General features: G+C 42.9%; 2 protein-coding genes, 2 long non-coding RNA genes and 1 other non-coding gene across 13 annotated transcripts in view; 4 read left to right on the plus strand and 1 right to left on the minus strand.

Moving 5' to 3' along the window:
* The first annotated feature begins 3,625 nt into the window (after positions 1–3,625).
* On the plus strand, positions 3,626–6,564 carry AA465934 (expressed sequence AA465934). The gene is made up of 3 exons (NR_028363.2): positions 3,626–3,760; positions 3,901–4,024; positions 6,442–6,564. It is a non-coding gene; the product is annotated as an expressed sequence AA465934 (long non-coding RNA).
* AI450353 (expressed sequence AI450353) lies at positions 5,357–6,856 on the plus strand. The gene has a single exon (NR_028364.2). It is a non-coding gene; the product is annotated as an expressed sequence AI450353 (long non-coding RNA).
* Snord7 (small nucleolar RNA, C/D box 7) lies at positions 6,231–6,326 on the plus strand. The gene has a single exon (NR_028362.1). It is a non-coding gene; the product is annotated as a small nucleolar RNA, C/D box 7 (small nucleolar RNA).
* A 142-nt stretch (positions 6,857–6,998) lies between the features above and the next one.
* Pex12 (peroxisomal biogenesis factor 12) lies at positions 6,999–10,932 on the minus strand. 6 transcript variants are annotated; one of them, XM_030245454.1, is made up of 4 exons: positions 10,839–10,932; positions 10,243–10,480; positions 9,415–9,968; positions 6,999–8,367 (listed from the first exon to the last, which is right to left on the minus strand). In XM_030245454.1, the coding sequence occupies exons 2-4, from the start codon at positions 10,366–10,368 to the stop codon at positions 7,968–7,970; spliced, it is 1,080 nt and encodes a 359-aa protein (XP_030101314.1). In that variant the 5' UTR covers positions 10,369–10,480; positions 10,839–10,932; the 3' UTR covers positions 6,999–7,967. The 6 variants fall into 6 exon arrangements, with proteins under 6 accessions (XP_030101314.1, XP_030101313.1, XP_030101312.1 ...); XM_030245453.1 differs by having other exon boundaries at positions 10,243–10,474; positions 10,767–10,858; XM_030245452.1 differs by having other exon boundaries at positions 10,243–10,474; positions 10,639–10,847.
* Positions 10,646–24,842, plus strand: part of Ap2b1 (adaptor-related protein complex 2, beta 1 subunit) — a 106,317-nt gene continuing 92,120 nt past the window's right edge. For 2 of the 4 annotated variants that reach the window (NM_001035854.2, NM_027915.3), the window contains exons 1-2: positions 14,624–14,764; positions 20,142–20,201. In NM_001035854.2, the coding sequence (NP_001030931.1) occupies positions 20,165–20,201 (37 nt within the window). In that variant the 5' untranslated portion in view covers positions 14,624–14,764; positions 20,142–20,164. Of the gene's footprint in view, positions 10,990–14,623; positions 14,765–20,141; positions 20,202–24,842 lie in introns of those variants that run through there. The other 2 variants (XM_006534258.4, XM_017314772.2) reach the window with 2 other exon arrangements.

Genomic DNA, 24,842 nt, shown 5'->3' on the forward strand with positions numbered 1-24,842 from the left:
ATTACATACAGATGGTTGTGAGCCACCATGTGGTTGCTGGGAATTGAACTCAGGACCTTCAGAAGAGCCATCTCTCCAGCTCCAGTTCACCTCTTATTCTTCTGCAATACACTATTGGTGGTAGGTGTGTGTGTGTGTGTGTGTGTGTGTGTGTGTGTGTGTGTGTTGTTTCAAATCATTAGAAAGAGTAATAATGGAAAAAGATGAATGAATGGGAATTTCTTTCCTTAAATCTTAGTTTTAAGTCTCCTGGATATAGTTTCTCAGGCCAGGGAAGACCTCATATCTCGGCTTTTATATCAGCAAATCAAATGTTTTTTATATAAAACAACTTGAAACCAGGAACTTGGGAAGCATGTTTCCCTAGATGTTAGGAAAATTATCTGATCATGCTGGTGATGATTATGTAAGAACTCGAGTCCCCAGTTTATTCAAGATGTAGTCCTTTCTAAATTTCTGCTTATCAACAGCAATAGTTATGGCTCAGCCCACATGCTCAGCAGACAGAGTGTCAGAAGACTCGTGCCCCCTGTCTCCACCTCACCCTCAGCCCATTCAGAGATGCCTGGAATGGAATAAATAGTCCAGTTACCAAGATCAATGGGCCTGGACATTACCTAACTCTGGGTGAAGTTCTTTACATTCATTCTTTCAGACAATAAGCTACTTTGGGGGCACCTAGGGTGTTCAAATCCCAGCTCTGTCATATCCTGGTTAGTAGACTTTGGTTAAGCTTACCTACACGTCAGAATAGTTTTGTGAAAATCAAAGTTAATGTTGCCTTCTCTACTATATGACAAAGAAGTGAGATGATACATAAAGATTCATGCATATTTGGCCCTGGGCATATAAACTGATTACTACGTTCTAAACACAGCAATCTTTTCGTGCTAAAACAAAAACTTCCATTTAGTGACTGCCTTATTCAGGCCAAATATGTATCCTTTATTCTCTCAGGTCATTCTAATAACTTAAAAAAGACATGGGTTATTTTCATTGTCCTATAAACGGCAAAACAGTTTAGCATGATGAAGCTCAAGGTTACCCATCCTTGGCAGAACTGAGCGGAACTGGGATTTGAACACTGACCTTTCTGAATCCAAAGCCCAACCACTCTAATTCTGCCACCCCACCTTATGGATAGTTGAGAGAATAACACTTGTCCCATCTGTAAGCTACAAAGAGAAATATGTACTAACTCTCGGACTCAATGAGCACTCAAGGCAGTAGACATCGCCCCTCGTTTATCTTATAACCATTCTATGAGTTAGACACTATTTTTTGTTTGTTTTTGCTTTTTAAAGACTTATTTATTTTATGTATGAGAGTACACTGTAGCTGTCTTCAGACACACCAGAAGAGGGCATCGGATCCCATTGCAGATGGTTGTGAGCCACCATGTGGTTGCTTGGGATTGAACTCGGGACCTCTGGAGGAGCAGTCAGAGCTCTTAACCACTGAGCCATCTCTCCAGTTAGACACTATTATTAACCTTTTTTTTTTTTTTCTTTGCAGAAGGGAAACTGATAGATTGAAAGTCTGTTTCTTAGTTTTTCTCTAATCTTGTGTGTGTGTGTGTGTGTGTGTGTGTGTATACATGCGTGTGCAGGACCAATGTACCCAGGAGCCACTCCAGAAAGCTAGCTATGTATGTGCTGCCCTGATGAGAATCCTAAATGACATGATGTCTGAGCTAGAGTCAAACTGAGAATGGAGACAGAAAGAGGAAGGATAACTCAGGCAGAGAAAATAGCACACACAAAAGAACACTCTCTTCTCTGTCTTTCAACTATGAGGGTTAAGGATGATCTTAAACCATATTTGGATGGTGTACTGGCTGGTTTTACGTGTCAACTTGACACAGGTTGGGGTTATCACATAGAAAAGAGTTTCAGTTGGGGAAATGCCTCCATGAGGTCCAGCTGTGAGGTATTTTCTCAATTAGTGATCAAGGGGGAAAGGCCCCTTGTGGGTGGGACCATCTCTGGGCTGGCAGTCTTGGGTTCTATAAGGGAGCAGGCTGAGTAACCCAGGGGAAGTAAGCCAGTAAAGAACATCCCTCCATGGCTTCTGCATCAGCTCCTGCTTTCTGACCTGCTTGAGTTCCAGTCCTGACTTCCCTTGGTGGTGAACAGCAGTATGGAAGTGTAAGCTGAATAAACTCTTTTCTCCCCAACTGCTTCTTGGTCATGATGTTTGTGCGGGAATAGAAACCCTGACTAAGACAGATGGTCTAGTATAGGCAACACTTTGTTACTTCCTATGCTCCCTTTTATTTCTTTGAGACCCTTTGCCAATCCCCTATTGATCATCACAATCCTTGTTTGTCACCTCTCCATTTCCACTGTCATTATCACTTAACTCTTCTTAGCTCTTGAAATCAGTTTCGGAGTGTTTACACTGTCTCACTCTGAACATGCGTGTACACTGTTTCCTTAAATATTACTCTGATCACTTCATTACTTGGCCTCTGAAATATTCAGTCTCCCTCTACTCTTCAAGTTTGCATCCAACTGGTTTGTGCTCTTAGCAAAGTCTCAGCCTGTCTTCCTAATCTCCTATCACTAACACAGGAGTCCTTAAACTTTGCAGTGACTCAGAATTGTTCCTGGAGTGCTTGAAGTATTCTATTGGGTCAGTTATGGGTCACAATCAATTTGGAGTTTTTACTATTACTTTTTTACACTGGACGACGGACGATTAACAGGTCTTTGCTTGTTTCTAGAGTTCACGGAATTTTGAGAAGCACCCCAACAATGATTTTTAGCTTTGCCAACATTTGGAAAACTAGATTTTTCAGCTAACTCATCTTGAGTTTAATAATTTTCTTGATCTTTCTGTCTCTCTATACTTCTGACTATCCTGGAGCTCCCTATTAGATCAAGGTGGTCTCAAACTAAGATATGCTTCTGCCTCCTCCTAAGTACTGGGTTTAAAGGCGTGCATCACCACGCCAGGGGGGAATCAGGAGATCTTAAGGCTCTTCAGGACCTAAATGAAATGTCTCTTCTCCCAGGAGATCGTCCGTGCTGGCCTTGGCAATTTGATATTTAGCTGCACTTTTCTCAGGGCATCTTTAATTATTTAGAATGCCCAATACCAGGGTTTGATTACCAGCACTCACATGGCAGCTCACAACCATCTGTAACTCCAGTTCCAGAAGATCTGATACCTGTTTCTGATCTCTGCGGGCTCTGTGTTGGCATAGTGCACAGACACGAATGCAGGCAAAACACACATGTATAATCACAAATAGATCATTTTTAAAATCTGTTTTTTTTTTAAAAAGTGTTCAAGATAGGAGTCTCTCTCTTCTCCCCATTCTCCATCGAAGCAATGGTAAAATCACTACGCCTAACAGTCGCCCGGAGTCCCGTGAGTAGAGAATTGTGTAAGAAGAAAACCAGCGTCGCTTTCTGAGCAAAAACCACAGGCCTAAGTCGCGAGACACAGACCCAGACGCCTAGAAAGCCCGGGGAAGCAGCCTCCACCTTTAGGTCAGCTCCACCCCTTGCTTTCACTTCACCTTTCGATTGGCTGCTCTTCATGCAGGCACCGCCTTATAGTTGTCACGTGAAGCTCTGGCTGCCGTGGGATTGGCTTACTGACGCGCGCGGGGCTGTGGGATGCAGGCCCGAAGAGGCGGAGGGGAGAGGACGCGGGAAGCCAGTGTGCCCCGGACGCAGTGTCCTAGCGCTCATCGGGTCATCCTCTGCAGCCCAGATTGTCCCTGTCCAAGACTGCGGAATGAAGAATCCAGGTTGGGAGCCGATTGAAGCCCCGACTCCGTCCTCAGTCCTCTTTCCCTACCAAGGATGGCTTCAGGCTCCCGAAGTTGGCGGGTTTGGACTTTTATCTTTTTTTTTTTTTTTTTTTTTTTTTTTTTTTTTTTGCTTTGAGAACCTGTGTGTAAGTCCTCTCTGGTCAGCAAAGGAATCTGTGCAGAGCGCCATGAATTAGAGGATGGGGGAATGAGTGCTTGAAGATGCCCGAGGTATGGTCCTTATCCGTGTGACATTTGGAGGTAAGATGGCGTTATAAATTGTGCTCATGCATTTCTAATTAAAAGCCATGGGATTAGGCTTACCAAGGTCACTTAATTGAACCCTTTTGTTCCAGGCTGTTAACACGCTTCCCCAGTTCTTTAGGAACTCAGTGAGATGGGGCTGGTGGGAGAGATGGGGGAAAACTCGTGAACTGGCGCATAGTTGGCACACCAGTTGCCATGAGATGAGTGCTGTGAGGCAGAGAACTAGGTACCTGCTGGCATGGCAGGAACTTGGAATCAGGTACCACCATGTCTGTCTGGATCTTTAAGCGGAATCGGTTTCACAAACTTTGCTTCTGTAATTCAAAGGGCAGAGCCTTCCTTTGGGATTAATCGAGATAAGGTTTCCTGTGTAAAGTGGCAGCAGTATGGAGAGGCAGAGCTGACAGCAGGAAGGGTTTCTCTGGGGCAGGGGAACACAAGCTCTAATAGTAGATTTGAGAACTTTAATAGTCTAGGTTGGGTAGTCTGTAAGATTCGTTAGGATTATGTTATTAACTAGTTAAGGGGTAAATGGGTTATTTTGGGGTTTTTATTTTGTTGTTTTTAAAAGATTTATTTATTTCATGTATATGGGTACACTGTCGCTGTCTTCAGACATGCTAGAGGAGGCCCATTACAGATGGTTGTGAGCCACCATGTGGTTGCTAGGAATTGAACTCAGAACCCCTGGAAGAGCAGTCAGTGCTCTTAACCACTGAGCCATCTCTCCAGCCCCTTTATTTTGTTTTAAAGACAGAGTCTGTATAGCTAGCCCACCATGGCCTCAAACTCAGGATTCTTCTGCCCCAGCCTCCCAAAGCAGTAGGATTACAGGTGTAACCACCACTGCCCCTGGCTTGATTTTTGTTGTTTTGGAGGTTGTTTGGTTGTGGTGATGGTCTTTCTGGGAATTGACCTAAGGCCTCATTCATTGTTTTGAAATCCCTTGAATACCACAGTAGTTTGTATATTATTTCCTGGACCATGGGGAGAAAGTGGATGCTTTAGTGACTGAATTACACTTTTATAGGTTTAAAGTCAGCATATATATGTGCTGGAATCCAGGGAAAACAGAGGCAGAAGACCCACTGAATCACAGTGTTGTGAAACAGATGAGCTTTAAATCAGTTATTGACCCTATGCAAGAGCAGCCAGTGCTCTGAACCACTGAGCTATCTCTCCAGTGCCTGTAGTTTCACCTATTATTAGTAAAGGGTGGATGTTGAGAAGTTAGAGATGGAAAAATAGAAACCTGGTATTCAGACCTTCCTAATTCTGCTATTAAGTGGTATAGAGCTTTAGAAGACCCTAACCTCTCAAGAAGTTTTTTTTTTTTTTTTTTTTTTTTTTTTAGGTTTCCTTCAAGCTATTTTTTTAAATTAGGTATTTTCTTCATTTACATTTCCAATGCTATCCCAAAAGTCCCCCATACCCTGCCCTCCGACTCCCCTGCCCACCTACTCCCACTTCTTGGCTCTGGCATTCCCCTGTACTGACTCTCAAGAGTTTTTGACTGAAATTAGGAGTTTCTGGTAGGAAAAAAATTATGATGTAGAGCTTTGCTTGTTCACTGTACACTTTCCTGTGTTGCTCAGGACTCCTTGGCTCCCGTCTTACCCACTGGAGTAGCTGGAACTGCAAGCACGAGTCACTGTGCCCGACATTGTGACTATGTCTTTTATCTTCCTTGGCAGTTGAATTCTATGTTAAATGGATAATAGGAAATCTTTTCTACAGCTACTACTTTTTTAGACTATGTGTCTCTTAACAAATATCCCTAAGATTTTGTCAAAATAAATGGAGGTTGGACTCATGTAAATAACAACAAAACCTTTTTGTTGCTGTTTTGAGACAGGGTCTTGTTATGTAGCTCTGAGGGCTGTCCTGGAACTCACTGTGTAGAACTCAAACTCACAGAGCTCCTACAGCCTCAGCTTCCCAAGTGCTGAGATCAAAGATGTGCACCACTGTGCTTGGCTCTAAAAACTTTTTTTGAGTGATAAATGCTTCTCCACTCTGTGTTGTGAAAACAAAAAAGCCCCCTACCCACAAAAAACCCAAAAACTTGTTTTAAGTTTTTTATTATTATATAGCAGTTATTTACCACATAGTGGAAAGTATTGAAACTTCAAAGTTGAAGCATGTGAGAGTAGCTTTTTGAGTGTGTAAGCCTACATTTGACTGGATGTGAAATGGAGCCATGCAATGATGAGCGAAGTATAGTCTGACCTGGTATTGCCATTGCTTTGGCGCTGGCTCTGACCAGGGTGTGACCCCTTAATCTTCTCTCTGAGCTGATTCTGCTGACCACATGGGGGTATTTGAACCTATGTGGATCCTGGCTTATAATGTGTAAGAGTATTTCTTTTGTATCCTTTGAATTACTGATACTTTCATGTTTTCCTTCTTAGGTCCAGGTGAGAAATCAGGGTTGAAAACTGCATGGAGGATTCATCATTTCTGCCCTGAATTGGAATCAATTCCTTATTGACTTATTATTACTGTATTAAAAGTGTTTTTAATTAACCATGGTATTTGTTTGGGTAAGATCTTTATTTTGGTAAGTTTTTACCAGAGCTTATAAATGATCATATACTCTTCTTCTGGTAAGCTTCAATATTTTTAAATCTACAAGATGGCTTATCTATTTTAAACTTAGTAAAAGTTATATCATGTTCATGGTACCAGCGATTATGCGCTCAATTGCCAGCATGAATCACAGTAGGCACTTGGAAATTATTTTCATCTGGCTTGCATTAATGATTTTTCAGAAGCTGTTTCTTCACCAGCTTGTCCATCCAATGTCATAAATCTTCCTAAACAAGCAACTAAACTTTTGTTTCTGGCAAATGTTATTTCATACAAGGTGGTATCTGTGCTGTTAGAACAGGATTTTTGTTCTAATTATTGAATTTGTCTTTTTAAAAAGCAAAACTTTAATAGATACAGAAAAACTTCAAGAAGTCAATGGTGATCTGAACGGAAATTTATTTAAACCCCTGAAGTAATCTTTTGGGTTTCCGCATAATCATGACAGCATGGAACAATTCTTTCCCAGAATCATGTATTGTTAAAATTGACTTAAATGTTTCATAGAAACTTTCATAATACCTAGCATGATTCATATCAACTGAGCAAACTGCCAGTTGAGCAAACTCATGAGAGCAAGCAGAAGGCTTCTGCCCTTCATTAACTCTTCACTAGGTAGGCATCAGGTAAACATTAGATAAGGATTTTACTGCATCTCACCATTGCCTGCTAGTTTTCATTCATACTGAAATTTCCAGACTCCTCCCTATAAACAAACCCTATCCCAAGACAAGTATGGATCATCAAGGAAATCTTCAAATGCTGATAAACTGTGGTAGATGTTAGTAAGTCATGATAGATGGAAGGGGCTTTTCTCTAAAGCATTTCTATAAAGAGAAAGTCCATGTCTGATAAAGCCTCTAATTCAAAAGTAATGTTTTCTAAAGAGAAGGCCTGCTTCCCAAACCACTTGCTTTATAAGGTCTAACCTGAGGTTTCCTGTGATATTTTATCCCTCTTAATCAGTCTCTCACTTTCATTTTACTTTTGACAGTCTCCCTATGGTGGCCTTGAACTCAAAATCCTGCCTCCATCTCCAGAGTGTTGATACTATACTACCACATCCAACTTAAAACCTTACTCTTTAAGTGAGGTGGTCTTTTATAACTCACCTCCACATTGGCTCTCACACCACCGATAATCCTGATTCTCCTGCTTAACCAGCTTGGTAGAGAGCAAACCAAAAGGTTAGGATCGAATGGATATATCCTTTTAAAGAAACCCATGTAACTACTTAAAGTTAATGTAGTTATGAATCAGGGAAGTATCACTGTTGTCTGCCATACTAAAACCGTCTCATGGCCTTAGAGTATAGAACTTGAGTGGTGAGATAATGCACTAAGCTCTTTCAGTTCTCTGGAGAGTAGAGTTTAATTAGATGCTGGACTTCTGTTGGATACCCTGTAATGGGACAGGCTTGGTGACTCCTCACATAATTAAACACACAGCGGTAACAGAATACATAGCCAGAGGTGGCAAGAACCGTATCATTCACTCGAGTTTTACGACAGAGTGGGCACACTGTTTTCATTTTGGGTAAGAGGGGAGAATCAGAGTTGTAGTCTAGGTGTACAGGTGGTGGTGGAGTGGGCAGGGCAGTCAGTGATTTGATGGCTTCTTGGTTCTCAGAAGAGTACCACCAGTCAAGAAACTGCAGGAAGAATACACCCACAGAGAGGCCAGTCGAGAGGGATAAGGCAACACCTCCCACAGCTTTCTTCAGAGCTGACTTTATCTTCTCACCAACGCTGTTGGGAAAGGAGAGCAAGAGGCAAAGAAAAGAGTTTATTTGTATGTGGTCACAGAGTAATGTCTATAGGTGCAGTTCCACACTTGATGTGCTGGAGGGTCTGTTGTAAGCCAGTGTATATCTAAACTCTGGTGTTCTGGTTTTTAAAAGATTTATGTTTGTGTCTGCTTGTTTGTACACACACCAAATGCATGCAGGTGCCGTTTGGGCCAGGTGACCTAAAGTTATAGGCAGTTGTAAACTGCCACATATGGGTTCTGGGGGTTGATCTCTGTTCCTCTGGAAGAGCAGTACATGCCATTTACATAACCACGGTGCCATTTCTCCTGCTGTACCCCAAACTTCTTTGTTTGTTTGTTTTTGTTTTTCGAGACAGGGTTTCTGTGTGTAGCCCTGGCCGTCCTGGAACTCACTTTGTAGACCAGGCTGGTCTGGAACTCAGAAATCCGCCTGCCTCTGCCTCCCAAGTGCTGGGATTAAAGGTGTGTGCCACCACTGCCCGGCCCCCAAGCTGTTTTTAACAACAGAAACTTAGGTTTTGATTTGAGAAAGGCATCAGATACTTAACTTTAGAGAATTTTTAAATGGAAGATAGATAATCCATCCAGAAGAAGCAGTTTACCTAAAAAGTAACTTATCAACACTGGGATGCATACATGTTGAACTTGTGAGAGAATTAACACTCCACAAAGGTAATGTTGCATCCTTGGTAAGAAGTCTTTAGAATTAATTATATCGCTTTGCCTTGAATCTTTGCTCTGCCATCTTCTGGCTAGTGGTTCCCTCAACTGTTAAATGAAGCCACTGCATTTAATTCAGGTTGTGATGAGGCATAAGATAACACAAAGCAAATACCACGCATGGGGCTCTTACATACACCAAGCATGCACAAAGGTGTGCCTATTATGAGAGAGGTCACCAGGATGGTGGCCCATGCTTTATGGATGTGAGGAATAACTTCTGTGACTTAATAGCTAGGGTAGACCGGATGATTGGTACAAATTTTCAAATTTTGTTAATAAAGGGGTTTTAGGAATGGCCTTACCTTCTGACGGGCTCCTGCATTGCACTGGCTTCAACCAGTCTCTGTTTGATAGCTTGCATGTCCTGAGCTGTCAGTCGAGCTAACCGAACTCCAGCCAGTTTCAGCAGGGGAGAGTGATGCTCAGCTTTCCCCAAGATGTAACGCAGTTGTTGTGTAAGAAACCAGCCTTCCCAGGCCATGTTAACAAAAGGGTAGGCCGCCAGAAAGGCTCTGTAGAATCGTTTCCAGCGAGAAGAAGGGGGGTGAATAGAGTATTCGTCTTCTTCTCTCAAGCTAGAAGCCAGCTTCTCTAGCTTCACTTTCAGATAGGGAAGAAGGACAAGGAACATGGCAGATTTCCAGAGGTGTTCCTTGGGAAGACCAGCACTGGCCGGTCTCTGAAGATGCGGCGAGCTCCCTGCCACAATCCGCTTTAAGCCATAAAAGTGTTCAGAAAATGAGGCACTAGTTCTAGAAAGATAATGCTGCTGGAGCAGGAAGTCTAGCAGAGTGAAGATTTCATCAAACCACCGCCAGAGGAAGCCATAGTGCGCAGGATTTGATTCTGCAAGAACCTGATGCAAAAACATTTTATTACAGTCTTCAGTTTGTATTCACATCAGCCTTTTCCTTTTAAATTCAATACACCTGGCTTAAGTAATTGGCTTTTGGGGTATAGTCTGAGTTCCTGAGGTCATAGGAATGGAGTACAGAGCTCTTTGAATGGATGCCCATTAAGTCCTGGATACAAATGACACATGGCGATCATTGCAAACTTAGGGTTACTAGTAAAATGTTTGGAGTTTTATCCAGTCGTCCCTGAAACGATTCAGAGAAGTAATACCTTACCTTGACCACATGCTGAAGAGCGGGTCTCACTGCTGTCATTAAACTGTCCTGTGCTACCACCTCAAAGATGGATGGCTGGTCGTCCGCCACTGAAGCAGTTGTGATGTGAGCCCCATACTCAGCCATTGTGTCTTGTGTGAACTGGGATTCACTTTTCCCACGAACACTCTAGTGAGCATGAACTTGTTTTTGTATCAAACGGGTGCTGAGTCTTAGTCCTTCTGCATGGCACCTGAAACTAAAAATTGAATTTTACAGGAGTGAAAAATCAACGGGGGTGGGTGGGGGGAGCTTATATGGAGGCGGAGGAGAGGGAGTCTCAAAGTAAGGACTGTTAACTCCGGAGCTGGGGACGTGGCACGTGGGGTCTGGGGAATGACTTGTCAAATGCTGCACCTCACAGGGCAGAGCGTGACTCGGAGGCGGGGAGTGGGCCAAGAAACGTGTCGCTCGAACCGCAGTCCGGGAGCTGCGAGGCCCGGCTCCGGCGGCTGCCTGAGAAGCGCCCGTCCTTGCTTGCTGACCTCGGGCACGGAGCAGAGGACCCGTGACGCCACCTGCGAAAGGAGGTCTCGGCTTTGTGACCGAAACCGTACCCGGAAACAGAAGCTCCGAGGACCTCCACACGGCGGGCGGAAGACAGGCGCTCTAGCATCGAATGTAGCCCTGAGCCGGAACTCGGGAACTCTATGACCAACTGGGACTTCCGTTTCCGCCCCCCTGACGACGAGGCGACGGGTTAGTGCAGTGAGTGCATTCTGTTCCTGGTTAGCTCTGAGCGAAGCTTCCTGGAGGGCGGTACTCGAGCCTCTGTGCCGAGCTGGGGTCCCTGCCTGACGCCGGTTGCCATGGGAGATCAAGCCAGGTCCTTTCTGCCAGGTGGTGCTTAGCTCAAAGTCGGCCACCTTCCCGAGTGTTAGTCAGTTATCAGCAAGTTTTACTAAAATGACAAAAGATTCATTCTTGCCTACCAGAATTTAGGACGGCTACTTTTTTACTTACTTACAGACAGCTTAACTTGTCATCCATGTGTAAAATTAAGTTATAGCTCTAGGCACATTCTGCTAGATGAAATTGATTCCTGCCCTCCAGCTCAGTAGGTATTAGCAGTATTAGCAGCGCAGGGATCGTTATGATTCTCGAACTGAATAGTAGCATTCAGCTCTAGAGGACCTTAGGGTATAAAAGTGGGCAATTGGTTTGTATAATGAGAACCTTATAAAGGGATTGGTTTTAGTTTCAATTTAAATTTTGAAGTTTTTTTATAGTTCTAAAGTATGATCCATACTTCACTAAAGTCACTGTCAGAAGTGCAATTGTTGAATTTCTAAAAAGTATTAAAGATTTTTGTTTTAAATAATGTTTGTTTCAGCTTAAAAGTTTTTTTGATTTTTGGTTTTTTTTTTCGAGACAGGGTTTCTCTGTGTAGCCCTTGGCTGATCTGGAACTCACTCTGTAGACCAGGCTGATCTCGAACTCAGAAATCCGCCTGCCTCTGCCTCCCGAGTGCTGGGATTAAAGGCATGCGCCACCAACGCCCGGCTTCAGCTTAAGAGTCTTAAGGTTTATGTACATATCCTTGGCTAGCATTCAAGTTGGCTTTCGTGCTCAGCCTTGAGTTTTAAGGACCCGAGAACTACATAAAGCATCTGGTAAATATCGCATGCTAACCAATGGGGTCTTAATTTTAAAAAGATTTTTAGGTTGTACTAGTATTTGCTGGCACATATATGTATGTGCCACATGCAGCCTGGTAACTGCAAAGGTCAAAAAAGTATGTTTGATTCTCTGGAACTGGAGTTACAGACCATGTGTGTGCTGGGAACCAAAGTCAGGTCCTCTGCGAGAGCAACCAGTGCTGTTAACCACTGAGCCATCTCTCCAGCCCACCAAGCCACCTCTCCAGCCCACTGAGCCACCTCTCCAGCCCACTGAGCCATCTCTCCAGCCCACTGAGCCACCTCTCCAGCCCACTGAGCCACCTCTCCAGCCCACTGAGCCATCTCTCCAGCCCACTGAGCATCTCTCTAGCTGTTTATGCTTTTAAGTGAATAGCAAAAACACACAGCTAAGAAATAGCTAAAACAGGTAGAAAATGAAACATTTGCATCAATTAAGGTTTTTAGTTGCAAAGAACAGAAGCAGGCTATTTTAAAACAAAAGGAACTTAAACTCTAGGTGGGAAGGCTGGAGAGATGATGGGCAGGTGAGAGCACTTGTTGCTCTTGCAGAGGGCCTGAGTTCAGTTTTCAGCACCCACATTCAGAGGCTCACAATTAACTGTAAGCCCAGCTCCAGGGATACAGTGCTCTCTCTGGTCTCCTGAGGTACCGACACATACTTGTACAGATGCAACGTTTAAATGGAGTAGCTCACAAAACAAGATAGCTCAAAAAGAACAGGACTATATAACTCCCTTAGCGTTCTCTCTAGCAGGAATTAGTAACGTTTCATCCAAGTAACCTTGTTACAGTGAACAAGTGTCAAGTGCTCATTGTGTCCACGGTCAGATTCTTCTGACAGAAGGTGCTGGCATATATATGTAACCCCAGCGCCTGAGGCAGTGGGCTACCTGGCAGTGAGGAAAGGGGGAAAGAGGTGAAAGGGGGAGGAAGGGGGAAAACACCCATTTGAGCAATCTTGGTTTAAAGTTGATCAATCATGGTTAGCCAGAGGGTCAAGATTTCCTGATTAATGGACCCACAAGACTACTCTATAAAAAGGAAACTGTATTCCATGAGAAAAGGAAAAAGTTAAAAATAGTATGTCCTGGTTGGTTATATAACTCAGTGGTAGGACGTGTGTGAAGCCCTAGGATCCTTTCCCAGTTCTGGAAAGAAAAATAGTGTCAGTTTTTATTTCAATTTGGTAATGTGCCAGTTTTTAGTTACCAAATAATGCATTAAAAACCCCAGTCTCAAATGTGTAGTCTAATAGAAGGCACATGATTAACCTTTCTATTAGAAGGCATTAAAGGCTAAGCCTGACCATCAGGTTTGGAGATCTTAAGTATATATTAAATGTAAGTTACATAGGAAATTATTTAATAGATGCTCAGTAAATAAATGTAATTGGGTTAAGTCATCTGTTTTGTTTTTCAAAGACAGTTTTCTGTGTAGCCCGGGCTGTCCAGGAATTCACATTGTAGACCAGGCTGGCCTTGAACTCACAAAGATCAACTTACCTCTGCCTCTTGATTGCTGAGGTTAAAGGCTTGTGCCACCACACCCAGTTGCCTTGAGTTTTTTGTTTTTAATATATAAAGATTTATTTTTTTTTTTTAATGTACACAAGTACACTGTAGCTGCCTTCAGACACCAGAAGAGGGCATCAGATCCCATTACAGATGGTTGTGACCCATCATGGGATTGCCTGGGAATTGAACTCAAGACCTCTGGAAGAGCAGCCAGTGCTCTTAAACACTGAGTCATCTCTCCAGTCCTACCATGAGTTTTTTAAGTTTCAAATCTGGCGGCTGGAGAGATGGTTCAGTGGTTAAGATCACTAGCTGCTCTTTCAAAGGACCTGGATTTTGTTACCAGCTCCCGCATAGCAGCTCACAGCTGTCTGAAATTCCAGTTCCAGGGGAACACTCTCTCACATACATACATGCAGGCAAAACACCAATGCACATTAAAAAACAAAATGAAAAAAAAAAGATTGTTCAATAGTAGAGTGAGGGGTGCCTGGTTAGAAGCACCACTAAGCCTTGGAGTCTAGGTATATAGATAGAGAAGTTCAAAGTGCTCTAGAGGCAGAAAGAAGCAAGAGGGCTTAGTTTTAGGCTTGTCTGAGTTACACAGCCCGACGTTGGTCTTTCTTTTCTTTTGAAGCTGGACATGGTAACTAAACGCCTGTACCAGTTTATAGTTTCCTAATGAAACCTGTATCCACAACCTGTTTTAGGTACCTTATACCACTCAAGCCTAAGGGCGGGGCAGGAAGGGGGCGCTAATAAGTTTCTCCAGTCTTGTTCAATGTAGGGATTCAAACTCAGATCTGAATGCTTCTTAGCCATCTTTGAGTCGCCGTCTCCTAGTTCATCCGTCCGTCTGTAGTCCTGGTTTCTATCACCTCTATGGGCTTCTTAACCTTACAAGCAAATTAGCTGAGGTTTGTGTTTGAGCAAATAGGATATCTCACACAGGTTTCACAAAAATCTTGTTCACGGGAATAAATCCCGAAAATACCCACTTATTGAAGATATCCGGTGGGAAAGCAACTGCGGGTCTCCTGAGTGTATAGGCAACTGCCCTATCCCTGAGACAGGGAAACCTTTCCGTTGCTGAGGCGACAGACACGACCTGGCCGTTTGGTTCTCCCGCGCACCCAGATGACGTCAGGCGGCGAGATTCTCTTACGCCAAAGCTTCCGGCTCACCATCTTTGTCCCTGGCAAATTGGGTTTTGCGCAGTGGCTTAGATCTAGAGAGAATCGTGACGGGCAGGAAACCATTACACCACCACCCCGGCTGTGCTCTCCGACTGCCGCCGCCGCCGCCGCCACCCCGCCCTTGCCTCCGGTGAGTTCAAGGCGGCTGGCTTTGGGGTGTGCCCTGACTGACTCGCGGTGCTTGTGAGGGAGGGGAGCCCCAAGCCGGGTCATAGGCTCAGGAGGAAAGGAGAGCCGAGGAGCGTGACGGTTGAGGGTGGAAGGAGTCCTCGGGTGTGACCGTTGTGAGGGAAAAGCTGGGAGAAAGTGCCTCCATCGTAGTGACCGTGGTGGCCTGGGGCTGCGCTCCGGTGTAGCAGCGGGAGTTGGGGGCTTCGGAGCGAAGCAAGGTTCCGAAGACCGGCTTGGGGAAGGCTCAGGCCAGGGGTGTGGCCGCTGGAGGCCGAGGGAGAACCACCCAGCTCTCCCGTTTGACATCTGTTCATTGAGAAAGAAGCTCCGACGTGTCTCCACGACTAGGGAGAAGGGATTCCCGCGACCGTTTGGTCACTGAAACCTCTCTTGTCGCACGTATTTGGGGTTAAGAGGCATCTCTCCTTACCTAGTGAAAATTGGACAGATTTCTTGACCTGGGGAAGTGGATAAAGAGAATGGGGACTAACTGTACTTCGAGGAAGGAAGGAGAAACCTGCATAATTGAGGCCACCCCCACCCTCTGTGTAAGAGGGGAAAATAAATCTTAGCATGGAATTTTGTTTTTCTTTTTTTTTTCCCCCCTCCCTATATTCCCTGGGGTTATCAGGAGCAGTCTAGTTTGGGCAAGGCTGTAAATTCTACTAGAAGTGAAAAAAAAAAAACAAAACAAAACCCTGGAATTTCCTGCTATTTCTTTATTCTTTGAATTCACAGGATGTATTAGCTTTTTGAGCAGCCCTCTTTTTAGGAGAAGGCTCTTATTAAACTCAAGCAATTTAGTTATGAAGCAGTGTGAATGTGTCATGGATGCTTCGCTGAATTTTTTTACTTTTAGAAGGGAGATTTTTTTTTCTTTTATTTTAGTGGCCAAACTTTTTTTTTTTTTTTGCAACCTTTGTGGTTTAAAAGACAAAGAACACACTGTAAGCTCAGTAAGGCTAGTGACTAAGAAGGAAGGTGGTCTCTTAGAGAGGAACAATTTAAATTATTAACTGCTCTCCTGTGCAGTTCACTGCTTAGCCTTAGGGTGCACTTACAAGGTAATAATAGAAAGCGGCAGGTGAAGTAGGTGCAGCCATCGGTAACACATTCCAGTGATGACTAAGTGAGGCGGGCGGGCATGTAAACTGAGAACTGAGTAGGTGCCTTGCAGGGTAGACTCCCTGAGAAAGAGAGGGGAGTGTGCGCTGCAAACAGCTCAGTCAAGTTGTGTGGTAAATTAAAACAGAGTAAATATCCTGATGAATTAAGATCAGAGAGGTCCCTCGCATCCTTTTCTTCTGGAAAAGATTTTGCTTTCGTCTCAAGGCACACATTTGAACCATGTTAGACAAGGGGCATTCAGAAGGAGGATAGCATCCCCATTTTTCTTCTTTCCTCCTGGGCTTAAGTTTTCCAAAATGTCCTGGCATTTCATAACAGTTGGGTGTAAGACTGTTGGGCTTCTTTCTTTCCGTATAATCCTATATTAATAAATTAACTTGTAGTTATTTAAATAGAAGCCAGAGGTGGATTTAGCTTTTAACGTTTTATTTCTGACAAGCTAAATTAATCTGAGGCTGCTGCTGTCCTTATGTTATGAACATCTGGCCAGCAATGGTCTTTATACCACTCATCCTTGTAAGCAGAGGTGACTGGAATGACTTTCTGCTTTAGAATTTACTGAACTCTGGCTAGTATTGACTTCATGTGCAAAGGAGGGCACAGTGGTCTTGCTAGTGCTAACGCTGGCTGCCATTTTCCAGAGAACCATTTGAAATTAAGACCTTATAATTTTTTTTTTCTGACTGTATTCTACCCAGCCTATTAATCTTGTTTCACTGCTGAGCTGCTCTTTTGGGGAATTGGAGGAAGGGAAGGCTGGAAGGAGAGAAAGGACTTCGACAACCTATATTTATCAGAAACTAGGTTATGTTAATCTAGATATATAACCTTGTACAGGGAGGCCTGGGAAAGGCAGTGGAGCAATGCTGTGGACTAGGACAAGTCCAAGGATCCTTGCCTTGCCCTGTGGCTGCTCTGTCCTTTAACAATGTCCCCAGGCCACACGATAAGTCAGTCAGTGACCTTTCAGGTTTCATGTCGTATAAGATTGTGTACGTTCAAATTCCATTGTGGCTTGTTTATTTCTAGGGATTTCCTGAAAAACAAAAATTTGCCCCAGTAAGATTGAGTTTTGAAGCACTAGGCAAGTTGAAATTGTGTTTTTCCCGTTCTCTTGTGGCTTGTGTGTGTGTGTCTTATGTGTGTGTGTCTTCTACTATAGGCATCAGTGTCTATCCGGCAAGTGTGGGGGGCTTGGATTAAAAAATAGTTATATGTCATTGTGAGTTGAAAGTCACGGGGACATTAAAGTTCTGTCATTACCACCTCTTCTCCTTTTAATTAAATACTTAAAATTCATGCAAGTATATAATGTGTTTCGATCCAGGCCATCCCTGCCCCCATCCTTCCTTTCTACTGTTGCTTTTGTTTAGACTATTTTCATTTTTCCTTGTCCCTCCCACCCCCTTAAAGCAAGGATAGACTGGATACCTTTTTTCTTTGCCTGTATGATGGTGATTATTTCATCACAATTATTGGCTATGGTGTCAGTTAAATGAGTGATATATTTACCTGCTTTTTTTTTTTCCTTCCTCTCCCCCTTTTGATGATGGAGATGTCTTATACCTGCTAGGTAAGCACTTTAGCATTGAGCTATATCCCTGGTCCAAAATGCCACTGAAGATTGAGCACAGGATTTTTCCTATATTAAGCAAGCCCTCTACTACTGGCCCTTTATTTATTTATTTTATTTTTATATGGGTATTTTGACTGCACGTAAGTCTGTATACCACTTGTGTATTCAGTGACTTCAGAGGCCAGAAGAGGGCAGATGGTTATAAGTTGCTAAGTGCATGGCAGGAACGGAACCCAGGTCCTCTGGAAGAACAGCTAGTGCTCCTAACTGTTGAGCCATCTCCAGCCTTATTTTATTTTTAAGATAGACCCTCATTAAAATTTCCAGACCTACCTCGGGTTCCCAAGTAGCTGGTTCTCTTTATCTCTTTTTCTTAGAAAGCAGAGATTTTTGATTTAGGATATATGTTGCAGGCTTCTTTTTATTATTTTATTCTATTTTATGTATACAGGTGTTATTTCTGTGTGTATATGTCAGTGTACCATGCGTATGTGCCCAGGGAGACCAGAAGGTGTTGGATTCCGATGAGTCTCTCTGTTGGGTGCTAGGAATCGAATCATACTAATCATGAAATGTGTAGGCTGCTAATAAAGCCATGCCTTAAGGTGATGAACAGAGTTAGAATTTCATGTTATCTGGATACGGTGGCACAAGGCAGAACCAGGAGGATCCCATGTGTAGGAAGCCAGCCTGGTCTTTACAGCAGGTTTCAAGATTGCCAAGACTATATAGTAACGATCCTATCTCAAAGGAAAAAAAAATATATATGTGAATGGGTAGATATGAGAGCTTTAGAAAACAGAATGCTTTCATGCATTTTTCCCAAATAAGTGGGTGAAAAACTTTCAAACAAATTTGTCTTTAAATCTTAGGTTTGAAGTTTTGATGCTTCGTGGGATTTTAAATGGTATAACAGCGTTCTGTAGAAACAGTAAAGGTTTTGAGCCACAGCTGTGGTCTGCCAGGCCCTAGTAATTGTTTCTGTACATTAGCGTTTCTGTTTGCATATGTAAACTCATAAATAACTTAAGATTTATATCACAAGTCTTTAAAACAGGGTCTTACTGGCTCGGGAATTCATTATGTAGATCAAGCTGGCCCTAAACTCAGATCTACCTGTTTATGTGAAGAATTCCTAGCCAGGTGCGGTGGCTCATATCTGTAATCCCCCAGCACCTGGCAGGTAGGGGCATGAGAAACAGAGTTAAAAGTCATCTTTAGGCACATAGCACGTTTGAGACTATCTTGGGCCCCATAATACCTGTCTTTAAAAACAAACAGACAGACAGAACCATGTGTGGTTATGTTTGTAACCCTAGCACTCTGGACAGAGGCAGAAGAAGCGGACCTTTGCAAAGTTATGGCCAATCTCTTTTATATAGAGAGTTTCAGGCCAGCCAGGGCTACACAGGGAGATGCTGTCTCAAAAAGCACAGGTATCTCAGGGGTTAAAAGCACTTGCTGCTCTTGTAGAGGCCCAGTTTCAATTCCCAATACTCAGGTCAGGTGGTTCACAACCATTTGTAACTCTAGCTTCAGGGTTCCAACTCCTTCCTCTGGCCTTAGTACAGGGGCACACACGCAGGTGTACACACATACACATATATAAGTCAATAATAACAAATATTTAAAAACAAAATTTCCCTAATTTGTCTGTGTTTTATTTAATTTATGCTGTGAATGGATTGATTAGAACATTCTCTGAATTTTTGCTAGAAAAACATGAAAACTTTAATGCAAGTCTCCATGTAACAAATATGAAAACGCTTTTTGCATCCTACATGGTATTCTTTTGTTTTGTTTAAAGATTTATGTATTTATTATATGTAAGTACACTGTAGCTGTCTTCAGACACCCCAGAAGAGATTCAGTTATCATTACAGATGGTTGTGAGCCACCATATGGTTGCTGGGATTTGAACTCAGGGCCTTTGGAAGAGCAGTCAGTGCTCTTAACCACTGAGCCATCTCTCCAGCCCCCTACATGGTATTCTAATACTTTCATTTCTTTCCTTTCTGTTTTTTGAGACAGCATCTTTATGTAGTCCAGGTTCACTTCAAAGTCACTGCTATGTTTAGGAGGAAGATCTTGACCTCTTGGTCTTCCTGTCTCTATTCCTGGTGCTGGGAGTAAGGAGGCTCATTTTTCTGAGAGCCATTTTGCAAATAATATTTAATAGGTTGGCAGAATTTTTCTGCTTTTGGGTTTAGGCTGCTTTGAAGTCCATGGTTTGAATTGCTCCATGCTGAGGCAGAGAAGTAACTAGACTTTCCTGATTAGAAATCTTTCAAACGAAGCCTTTGTCTTAAATGTTTATGTATTGTCTTATGTAACGTCTTAAATGTAAGATGTATTTTCAAAGGTGTCAGGCTTGTCCTTGGAGGCTGCAGAGCCATAGGAGTTGAGATTATTGCCCTAGTCCATTGCCCTTCAGACTTCACCCCTTGAAGTTCCTTGAAGCAAGTTGCAGTTCTTATTTCCCGTGCTGCTTGAACCACAAATGGCAGTGGCAGTGGGAAGAAGCTACTCATTTTGTTTAAAAGCAGAAATTCTTAAATAGAGATGGTCTCAAAATTTGATGTCTTGCTGGAGACATGTAATTGGGTAACAGCATTCTTTACTCTTGCCCTAGGTTCACGCTAAAGATCCAGAATCATGACTGACTCCAAGTACTTCACAACCAATAAGAAGGGTGAGTAGGGGAAGCCTGTGAGACCTTCAGACTGTGCAGTTCAGTTGCTGGGTTAGACTCCCCAAGTAGAGTGTTCTGACGTCTTTACACTTGCGTTTGCAGTCTCCCTGGGAATCTGATGTTTCTACAAATAACTGTATTTTAATACATTTATTGAAGTGTAGGGGACTTTACATGCTTGCTTTCTAGTGCTGGGGACCTCTAGAGCCTTGCACAGCCTGGTGGGTGCTCTGCCATTGAGCTACACCTCTCGCTCTTGGCTCGATTTATCCCATTTGTGGTCAGTAATAGAATACTGGCTTTTACTGAGTGTGGGCTTACAAACTAAGGATTCTTCTTGGGAAAATCTAACTTCCCCAATTGTTTCCACGTGGCTCATTTCTAGAAGTATGGCTGGTCCTTCTGTGGGAGCTAGGTTAGTGTCACTGTCCTCAGCTTACTAGGCCCCCCCGCTGAGCTTGCTCTGCTTCTCAGAATCAGAAGTGTGTGCTTTTGGACCCAGCAGGTCTTCTGTTTGCTGAAGTATTCTGGGCCTGGCACCAGCTACTGTGCCATTTATCACTCTTCTTTTCAGTGTCTTGGCCTGCTTTTCTGGTGTATGTGTCCTCTTCTCTAGTGGCTAGCATAGAATTTGTCTTTGTTTGCCTTGAAGTATTTCCTGGTGCGTTTATCTTCAGACTTAGCTGAGTCTGAAAGTGTATTGTGCACATTTTGCTTAGTTCTTTAACACCAGTGGAGTTACTGATTAAGTACCTGATTTTCACTTAAGTCAGAGTAGGTACACAGGGTTCCAAGTAGTCAATCTTGGTTTCTAAATGACATTTTTCAGCCAGGTGGTGGTGACAAATGCCTTTAATCCCAGCACTTAGAGGCAGAGGCAGGTGGATCTCTGAGAGTTTGAGACCAGCCTACAAAGCCAGTTCCAGGACAGCCAGGGCTACACAGAGAAACCTTGTCTCAAAAAAAACCCAAACCAAACAAAACAAAATGATCAGAGTAATGGATATTAACCTAATGAGTATAATCAATACATGTGTGACTATATTTAGTATAAATTATAATTTAGGCAAGAGTTATGATGCTAAAGTTAGTAAGTGGGAAGTTTGATAAGGAACAGGGCATTGATTGGGTTTCAAAATATCTTTAAGCAAATTACTAATTACGATGCCGGGTGTGGTGGCACACGCCTTTAATCCCAGCACTGGGGATGCAGAGGCAGTGGATTTCTGAGTTCAAGGCCAGCCTGGTCTACAGAGTGAGTTCCAGGACAGCCAGGGCTATACAGAGAAACCCTGTCTCGAAAAACTACCAAAAAAAGGGCTGGTGAGATGGCTCAGCGGTTAAGAGCACTGACTGCTCTTCTGAAGGTACTGAGTTCAAATCCCAGCAACCACATGGTGGCTCACAACCATCCGTAATGAGATCTGATGCCTTCTTCTGGAGTGTATGAAGACAGCTACAGTGTACTTACATGTAATAAATAAATAAATCTTTAAAAAAAAAAAAAACTACCAAAAAAAATTACAGAGATGAAACATATTAGGTCTTTAATGTCAGACTCTAGCATTCAGGGAGCTGGAGAGACGGCTCAGCGGTTAGAGCACTTGTGTGTGCAGAGGCCCTTGCTTTGATTCCCAGCATCCACACTGTAGTTCACAACCATTTATAGCTCTGGTTCCAGGGAATCTGGCACCCTGTTCTGACATCTATGGGTACCAAGCAACACACACACACACACTTAAAAAACCAACAAAAATGGTATGTAGAACCTTAATTCATTGTTGACATCACCAAAACCAGTCAGAGTAACACCGTTTGCCTTTTGATGTGATGTTTTATGAAGTTATCTTGCCAGCATTTATAACCTTATTGCGATTCAGGAAACCCATGGCAAATTGGAGGCGCTTCTCATAATAAGGGCCCTGTACATCTTATCATGACATAGCACTTGGGAGGCAGAGGTGAGTGGATTGCTATGAATTCAGGGCCAGGCTGGCTAGTCTACATAGTTTCAGAACAGCCAGGGTTTTTAAGACCCTATCTTAAAAAAAAAATCTTATTATAAAAATAAATTGCTTCGAGGACATGACAATAAGTGTAATACTTTTTTTTTTTTAGCATTTTTAATTAGTTTTATTTACTCACATCCCAATCGCAGACCCTCCTCTTCCCCCAGTTCTCTCCTCACACGGCCCCTCCCTATTCCCCCCTCCCTTCTCCTGGCACAACAAGTCACTGCAGAGTTCTTAAGCTGAATGCTGCCCCAGAGGTGGGATGGGATCGGAATCAAGTTGCTATAAAGGGCATTGAGCTGGTGGTGGTGATATATTGATGTTTTAGTATTAATTGTTTAATATTAAAATAAGAAAAGTTCCTTATCCTTAAAAACACAAGTTACATATTCAAGGCTAAAGAGGCATAATGTCTGCAACTTATAATAGTATGAAGAAAAAGATCTGTGTGTATGTAGAGAATTATAAAGCAAATGTCACAAAATCATAACTGGGGAATATATACAGTTTGAAGATTGATTTTTTCAACAAGTGTGTGTTGCTTACAAGGATGTAGAAGGCCCACAGCTGATATTAGAGGATCTCCCTTTAAAATTTTTTTCATTTATTATTTTATTTAACATATATGGGTATTTTACCTGCTTATGTGTCCGTGTACCACATGCATGCCTGGTGCCTATGAAGGCTGGAGGAGGACACCAGAGTCCTTGGGAAGTGCAGTTAAAGTTGGTTGCAAACCTACCAAGTCAGTATTGGGGTCTGTATTGGCTAGTTTTGGGTCAACTTGACACAGCTGGAGTTATCACAGAGAAAGGAGCTTGAGTTGAGGAAATGCCTCCAGAGATCCAACTGTAAGGCATTTCCTCAATTAGTGATCAAGGGGGAAAGGCCCCTTGTGGGTGGGACCATCTCTGGGCTGGTAGTCTTGGTTCTATAAGAGAGCAGGCTGAGCAAGCCAGTAAAGAACATGCCTCCATGGCCTCTGCATCAGCTCCTGCTTCCTGATCTGCTTGAGTTCCAGTCCTGACTTCCTTGGTGATGAACAGCAATGTGGAAGTGTAAGCTGAATAAACCCTTTCCTCTCCAACTTGCTTCTTGGTCATGATGTTTGTGCAGGAATAGAAACCCTGACTAAGACAGGGTCAAATTCAGGTCCTTTGGAAGGACAGCCAGTATTCTACCTTCTGGGCCATCTCTCCAGTCCTTGTTCTGATTTTTTCTATGTAATCTATTTTATTTAGTGTTGAGATAGAGTCTTACCATTAATTAGCCGGGTTGTCTTAGAACGTGTGATGTACTCCAAGTTAGCGTGGAATTCACTCTCCTGACATACTTTCAAGTGCTGGGATTGCAAATATATATCACCATGCTAGACTGAATAGTGAGTTTTTAAAAGCTCTACAGATTTTTTTTTTTTTTAATATGTAGCCAACTCTGAAAACCAGTCTTAGCTGCTAACAGTGCTTAGTAGATTTGACTAGTGAAATGAGTGGGGTTGGGTAATAAAATATGGCACATGCAAGATACTTTTCCTAGTGTTTGTCTTTTGATTTATCCAGTTTCTTCTCTATCTTTGTTGTTTACACCTCACAAAAACTATCAGCCTGCTTGTCATGGTGGCATATGCCTAGAATCTCTGCACTGAGGAGGCTGATGCAGGATGCTTGTGAGGCTAGATTGAGCTGCATAGCAAGATTCTGTCTCAGAATCAAATGGCCACCAAAATGGCTCATCCAGTAAAGGTGCTTGCCGGGTAAGCCTGACAACCTGAGTTTGAGCTCTGCAGCCCACTAAAGGTGGAAAGAAAGAGCCAGCTCCTCGAAGTTGTCCTCTACCCTCCATTCACTCTCACCCACACATAGATCTCACGCGCACTGATGTGTACACAGACACACTAGTAAGAGCCACACCGAAAGAGCCATCAACTCCTTGTTGATTTATTCCAGATGTATTTACGTTTTCCTCTGTTAACACTTTCTGTGCTTTGATAACCAGCATACTGTCTATAATGACATGGGAAGGTTTTGTTGTTTCATTTTTGAGACAGGGTTCTTTGGGTGTCCTGGGACTCACTCTGGAGTCTAGGCTGACCTTGAAGATTTTCCTGCCTCTGCTTTCTCTAAGTGCTGGGATTAAAAGCACACGCTTGGCCTTTTCCTAAAAGTTGTTTTAAAACTCACCTAATTTATCAAACCCTTTCTTTCAAAGGGTACAAATGACATTTATAAAAGTTTGGGACGTACAAATTAGTCACAACTAATATGCTTTTCAAAAATGGATAGACTGTGTTCCTTTTGCTTCCTGTACCGCCCACCAGAACCGCCTCTGGAGCAGATTCTTTAAATTTATGCTGGGTTCTGGAATAATTTCAGTTACATCCTGTTTCAATTCTGCAGCTCCTCGTGCTGCTCTCCGTTCAATTCAGACTTGTGAATCCCTGCTGTTTGCCCTTCACTGTTCCAGAAGTAAATGACAGCAGCACACAGCTCAGTAAAAAAGAGACTGACTCTTTAAAGGCCTGGCCTTTCTGCCAGTGTTATTTTTGTAGTTGTCAATTAAATGGAATAGTGATTTTTTTTTTAAGCAATTTGCTTGCCTACTGGGGATGGATATTGATAAAATCAGCTTT

Source organism: Mus musculus, chromosome 11, assembly GCF_000001635.26.
Source record: "Mus musculus strain C57BL/6J chromosome 11, GRCm38.p6 C57BL/6J".
Taxonomy (NCBI): domain Eukaryota; kingdom Metazoa; phylum Chordata; class Mammalia; order Rodentia; family Muridae; genus Mus; species Mus musculus.